Raw genomic sequence first — 6882 nt, forward strand, 5'->3', positions numbered from 1 at the left:
CGGTTTGGTTTTTTCGTCCGGTTTTTTTCGTGAAAAAAAAGTTCGTCAAAACCTATCAACATGGGATCTAGTTTTGAAGATCTTGACGCGAGAAATCCAATGGTGAAAACGGTTTGAGATTTGGACGCACAGTTTAAGAGATAAAAACGTTTTGCATAAATGAATTTAAGAAAAAAGGGAAAACTCCCAGGTTGCGATAAGTGGCGCGCTGCATGTGCGCTACTTGTCGTGACCTGGAAAGATGGAGTGTTCTTTGCAACGAGTACTCCTTAATTAGTGATTTCGGGAGCTCCCGGGTGGGCATAGCTACTTCTTGTGTTCAGCGAGTAGAACGTTCCGACACGCTGAAGCCAGTGAGCATATGGGCCGGCCCACGTGCGCGGGTAAGCACCTTACCTGTTTCCTGTTTCGTTGTCTAAAAAAAAACTTGTTTCCTGTTTCGTTTTTTCTTCACGTTTTTTCTAATTTTTTTCTTTTTTAGTTTTGTTTACACTTTAAATTATTCTAAATACATATATTACAAAAACACTCCCACAAAAACAAATTTGAAATTTTTTTGAATAAGAATTTTAAAAATGTCGAATAAGTATTAAAAATGTTGAACACGTATTTGAAAAATGTTAAGGTAGTACTAGAAATGTTGAACGGGTATATGAAAAATGTTAAACAAGTATATTTAAAATGTTGAACGAGTATTTAAGAAATGTTGAACAAGTATTTGAGAAAATGTAGAATAAGTATTTGAAAATATTTTGAACAAAGTATTTGAAAAAAATGTTGATCATGTATTTGAAAATGTCGAACAAGTATTTGAAAAATGTTGAATAAATTATCTGAAAACAATTTGGTCATGTATTTAAAAAATGTTGAACAAGTATTTGAAAATTGTTGACCATGTGATAAGAATGTAGAGTGTAAACAAAAAGAAACAAAAAGAAAAAAGAAAAAAGAAACAGAAAACCAAAGAAAAGGAAAATGAATTAAAAACTGAAAAACAAATGAAAAATCCCGAAGAATAAAAAGAAAAGAAAGAAAAGAAAATGAAAAAAAAGGAGAAGAAAAAAGGGAAAATCAGAAGATAAACAAAAAAAACCTTCTTTTCTCCTTCTAGTAGTTCTTGGCCTGCTTATTAAGGGCAAACTTGCTTCTAAACCAGCTGATCGCGAGATCGAACCCCCACAGGAACATCGCGAGAGCTATTTGTGGCATTAAGCGAGAGAAATAGCAGCTCTCGCTGAAGCTTTTTCCCCCTCGCGTCATACTGGGCTGACCCATTCACGCGTGCTTAATCGTAAAAAAGGAAGCGAGGTAATGGACTCGATCCCTAATCTCCAGGATAACAGAGCGCTGTCGTAGCCACACTGCCGTAGTTCCTTTCACGTTGAGAACAAGGGGTGCGTCCTACTTGACGGCATTCGAGCGGTTTTCTTCCGTTTTTTAATTTTCTTTCTTTTTTCTCCTTCTCCGTTTTTATTTCATTCAATTTGTTTTTTATTTTAATTTTATTTTGTTCTTTGTTCTTTTTCCTTCTCGTTTTTTGTTTTTTCTTATGTTTGTTTTGGTTTTCACTCTATGTTTTTGTATATGTCAAAAACATTTTTTGTAACATGTGATCAACATTTTTTGTATACATGTTCAACATTATCTGAACGCTATTTCAACACTTTTAAAAAAATCAACATTTTCATAGTTATTAAAATACATTCAAATACTTGATCAACATTTTTTATACATGTTCTACATTTTTCATATACCAGTTCTACATTTTTCATATACTCTTCAACATTTTTAATACTTATTCAACATTTTTCAAATTCTTGTTCAACATTTTTTATACATGATTAACATTTCTTTTCAAACACTTGTTCAACATTTTTTCAAATACTTTGTTCAACATCTTATCAAATCTTGTTCTGCATTTCTCAAATAATTGTTCAACATTTTTAATAATTGTTCAACATTTTTTATATACGTGATCAACATCTTTTTCAAATACTCGTTCTACATTCTTCAAATACTTGTTCAATATTTTTTAAATACTCATTCAACATTTTTAAATACTTGTTCAATATTTTTCATATACCTGTTCAACATTTTCAGTACTTATTCAACATTTTTTTCAAATACTTATTCAACATTTTTAAATACTTGTTCAAATTCTTGTTCAACATTTTTTGAATGTTGTTTTTGGGAGAGTGTTTTTGTAATATATGTATTTAGAATATTTCAAAGTATAAACAAAAGTAAAAAATAAAGCAAACAGAAAAAACATGGAAAAAACGAAACAGGAAACATGCAGGGCTTACCCGCGCACGTGGGCCGGCCCATACGCTCGCTGGCTTCAGCGAGTCGGAACGTCAACTCGCTGAACGCGATAAATAGCGATGCCTCGGGAACAATTCCCTTTTTTGACCTATTTCATTAAAAAATTGGAAAATGGACCGGCCCGATAGCTGTAGCGCTTCAGCGGGGAACTTTGTAGCTCGCTTAAGGCCATAAATAGACGCCACGACGAAGGTCCGCCTATTTGATGCGTCAAAAAGGGAATTCCACATGAATCAGTGTCGTAGTATGCGAGATATAGCTCTTGCTCATCATCATTCCCTACCGCTCGCCTACTGCGAGACGGAACTCGGTCTCCTTCATTTTCCGCCTTCATTTTGCTAATGACTTGCAAATTTTTTATAGACCCACAAACCTGACGCTCCCTTCTTGAATAACCAAATTGAACACTAACATGCCATGGCGACCATTTTTTGAAACAACCGGGGCTAAGGGGATGAATCCAAGGTCTGGAAATGATCTACTTCTATTGACATTGATGATGAGGAGAATGGTGAGATCAACACGTCACCACAAGTTGGTGAGTCTTCTCACCCCAAAGGACCACCAAAAAAGAAGGCCAAGGTGGTGAAAGCTCTAGAGGATCCACTAGGTGCCATTCTCAAAGATGGTTTTAAACTTGTGGCTGAAGCTCTTGCGAAATCTGGTGGAGATGAGGATAATATACCCGATGACCTTTGAAATGTAGTCCCTAGTTTGAAAGAATTTCAAGAAGAGCACCTTGCCCACTACTATGCTCATCTTGTTGACAACCACAAGACGACAAGAGCCGTCATGAAACTTTCCGAAACCAACAAATTTGTTTGGGTGAGTAGGTATGTGAAGAAAAACTTCTAAACTCGATATGGTTGTATGGTTGTCAAGTATGTGAACTTGACTTGTATGACTGTAGTGCCATTGGGTTGCTTTAGGATATTTGGAATGTGAACATGTATGGTTGTATGTGAGAGACATGTACTGGCTGATTGCTTTTGGATGTGGCAGATGAACTTGCTACCTGATTGCTACCTTATGATATTATTGCTGAAAATTGTGTTCTATGTCAATATATATTATTATGTTGTTTTTCTTGAAAATACTAATGAAATGTTGCTGAATTTTTGAATTTCTGCTGTTCCATTTTTCATTCCATTATTTCAAATCAAACACTGGAACGGAATCGACCGTTCTACTTTTTTGCACCTATTAAACACAGAAACGTAACCGATCTGTTTCAATGGTGAAACCATTCCATTCCGTGACAGTTGGTTCCTCAACCAAACACACCCTAGGCCAGATATCTCTTGCGCATCGCCATCCCCTAGCCGATGGGGACCCGTACCGGAACTGCAGGGAGCAAAGGACACAGTTCGACAAGGCTGAATTGGACAAATCAGCATAAGACATCACGTTATCACGTAAACTGCCTAGACACGACGACCGTGTGATATGTCGCTCGGTGCGCACTTCTCCCCGTTCTCCTTGTCTTCCTCCTCACTCCGCGCGGCCACAACCACACACCGCGTGCGCTCACGCCTGAGACGTTACTCTACGACGCCGCCAAATCCTCGCGCGCGCGCACGCTCGAACTAGCTAATGAATCGGCACGACTCTTCCCGAACGAGCCAACGGAGCTCGAAACCGTAGGCCGCTCAAACCGCCGGCCGAGAGAGCGCGCGGCGCGATCCACTGTACCACGGCGGCACGCAGAGAGATCGGTCGCTTTCCATTTTCCGTCCGGCGCACGGCGGAGAACAAGAAGGCCTATTTCTACCTCTTCCTCGACGCCGCGAATCTTGACTCATCGTACCGCGACAGCGCCTACCCAGATAAACTTCTAGCGCCGACGGTTTTGTTCTGCCGAGCCAGCATTCGCACGAAGGAGGATCGCGCACAGCAGGGCCGCACTCATGCTGAACCTGTACCCGAGGCTGGCGACGGGCGGCGCGCTGGCGGTGGACGACGACGAGCCGCACATCTGCTACGCCATCATGGCGGCGCTCGTGTCGCTGCTGCTCTTCTGCGTGCTCCTCGCCGTCGTCAGCCCCGCCAGGGCCTGCGCCATCACCAGCCTCCTCGTCCTCCTGTTCGGCCTCGTCGCCTTGCTCGCGCCGGCGCGCGGCACCGTCCCGGCGCACAGGAACGCTAGCGGCCTCGGCCAGCGGCTGCCCGCGCCAACGGTGCGGCTGGTGCGCCGGTGCACGTGCGGGCTGACGGACGCCGCGATCGGCGCCCTGCCGACATTCGCGTACGAGGGCCCAGCGGCCAGCAAGGGCGGCGGCGACGAGCCGCGCGGGAGCTGCCAGCTGCTGTGCGCGGTGTGCCTGGAGGACGTGCAGGGCGGCGAGATGGTGCGGCAGCTGCCGCCGTGCAGGCACCTGTTCCACGTGGACTGCATCGACATGTGGCTGCACACCCACCGGACGTGCCCGCTCTGCCGCTGCGAGCTCTCGCCGCGGAAGGTCGCCGCGAAAGCCGTTGCCGCGGCCGCCACGGGCTCATCGGCCCAGGCGTTGCCACCGGTGTGAAACCGATTCATACGACTGCTGCTGTTGCTGTAGCGACATTCCTTACTTCCTTTCTGGGAATTCGAATTACCCACACGGCAACTAAGCCAATGTAGTAGAGAAAGAAGAGTTCGATTTAGGGAGGGATTATTACCATTCTTCACGCCAGATGCTTAGTACTGTTGGCGTACGTGCAGTTCAATTGGTGTATTCAGTGAGACAAGAATAAAACGATCTGGCAGAGATTCCATTAGGCGGTGGTCAATCCGGGCGTTGGAACTTAGCAGGCGCGAGGGGATAGGCTTGAGGAACAGCGACACTGATCACTCCCCGACTTGAGATAATCCGGAAATCCATCCGATGGAGACTCGTACCGAAATCGTACGGCGGGGCAGTGTCGCGCACGCCTGGAATTTGCCCAAGCAGGCATGGGCGTCGCGTGATCGCGGAGGGCTGCCGCGGCGCACCCACGTCGAGAGCGTGGCAGGGCTGCCATTGCGCTTGCGCCGACCTCCTCTGCGCCTGGCCTGAGCAGATTATGCTTATGATGATCACAATTGGTAATCCGGGGAGGGTACGAGCGTGTTGACAGCGTGACAGGTGACTTGACGATGGAGGACGTGAAACACTCCACGCCAGGTTTTCTTGCAGGTTTGCAGCATGGAAGTGAGCTCCGAATGTCCTACGCACGGATCTTAGCTTATCCCCGTTCACGCGGATAGTATGGTATGGTGTGTGGCTTACGTGTTCCATGCTCTCCACATTGAACAGTTGTACTAGCTAAGGGACCCTCTATTTATAAGTTGCCTGAACTTTTTTCATGCTAAGTCATTTTTTCTCATCAAAAAATGTGTATTGTTAGTTTTTTCTCTATCTTTTTTTCTCTATAAGAGCAACTCCAACGGGGCGACCCAAACGGACGCGTGCTTTGTCCGCTTTTTGTCCGTTTGGGTCGGCCAGGCGGACGTGCGCGTCCGCATTTTAAAATGGGTCGGCTTGACCGCCCAACGGGGAGGCCGACCCAAATGTGCCGGCGTGAAAAAAAAAACAAGTTGCACGAAATAAACATAATTAAACATAAAGTGGCCGGTCAAACACCGGCCAAAGTCCACCTAAATATAATAAACATTAAATAAAACATTAAAAAAGTCTGCGCCCGCCTGCTGCCGCCCCGCACGCTGCCATAGACGTCGTCGGCCTTGCCCTTGCCCTTGCCGTCGACGCCGCCGTCGTCGGTGAGGTCGATAAAGACCGGAGCAGGGCCAGCCCACCCGAACGCCGCCTGGTACGCTGCCAGGGCAGCCTCCTCCGGCGTCTGCTGGGGCGGCGGCATTGCGGCCAGCCGCGTGCGCTCCTCCTCCTCCTCGAGCCGGAGCGCCTCCGCGTCACTTTGGAGCATGGCCTCGTAGCGCATCTGCTCCTCGCCGTCGGCCTGCTCCTGGCGGAGCCAGTGCTCCTTCCAGCACTCGAGGTGGGCCTCCTCCTGCTCCGGCGTCGCGGCGAAGTGGACGGGAGGCGCGCTCACCCACTCGCGGTACTGGCCCGTCCACGAGTAGGCCTCCTCCGGCCAAGTGGGTGGAGGCGGGGAGCGCTTACGCGTCGGCTCCGGCTCCGGCTTGGGCTGGACGGGCGGCGACGGCGGCGGTGGCGGCACGAAGAGCGGGGTGTGTGAGGGAGTCCTGGACTAAGGGGTCCTCGGGCGTCCGGCCTGTTATTCATTGGGGCGGACTGATGGGCTGTGAAGATATGAAGGCCGAAGACTATCCCCGTGTCCGGATTGGACTTTCCTTGGCGTGGAAGGCAAGCTAGGCAACCAACTATGAATATTCCTTCTTATGTGACCGACTCCATGTAACCCTAGATCTCTCCGGTGTCTATATAAACCGGAGAGCGTAGTCCGGATAGGCAGATACTCATTACCATATTCACATAGGCTAGACTTCTAGGGTTTAGCCATTACGGTCTCGTGGTAGATCAACTCTTGTAACACTCATATTCATCAAGATCAATCAAGCAGGAAGTAGGGTATTACCTCCATAGAGAGGGCCCGAAC

The 6882-nt window shown here is 46.8% G+C and overlaps 1 protein-coding gene across 1 annotated transcript; it reads left to right on the forward strand.

The window, feature by feature from the left end:
- Positions 1–3772: 3772 nt before the first annotated feature.
- On the forward strand, positions 3773–5082 carry LOC123167387 (RING-H2 finger protein ATL34-like). The gene has a single exon (XM_044585229.1). It carries the CDS (start codon positions 4233–4235, stop codon positions 4848–4850), a length of 618 nt encoding a protein of 205 aa, XP_044441164.1. The 5' UTR covers positions 3773–4232; the 3' UTR covers positions 4851–5082.
- Positions 5083–6882: the final 1800 nt, after the last annotated feature.

This window comes from Triticum aestivum, chromosome 7D (genome assembly GCF_018294505.1).
Source record: "Triticum aestivum cultivar Chinese Spring chromosome 7D, IWGSC CS RefSeq v2.1, whole genome shotgun sequence".
NCBI lineage: Eukaryota > Viridiplantae > Streptophyta > Magnoliopsida > Poales > Poaceae > Triticum > Triticum aestivum.

Coding starts and splice junctions, on each gene's coding strand:
- LOC123167387 (XM_044585229.1), top strand. CDS start 4,233: ATGCTGAACCTGTACCCGAGGCTGGCGACGGGCGGCGCGCTGGCGGTG.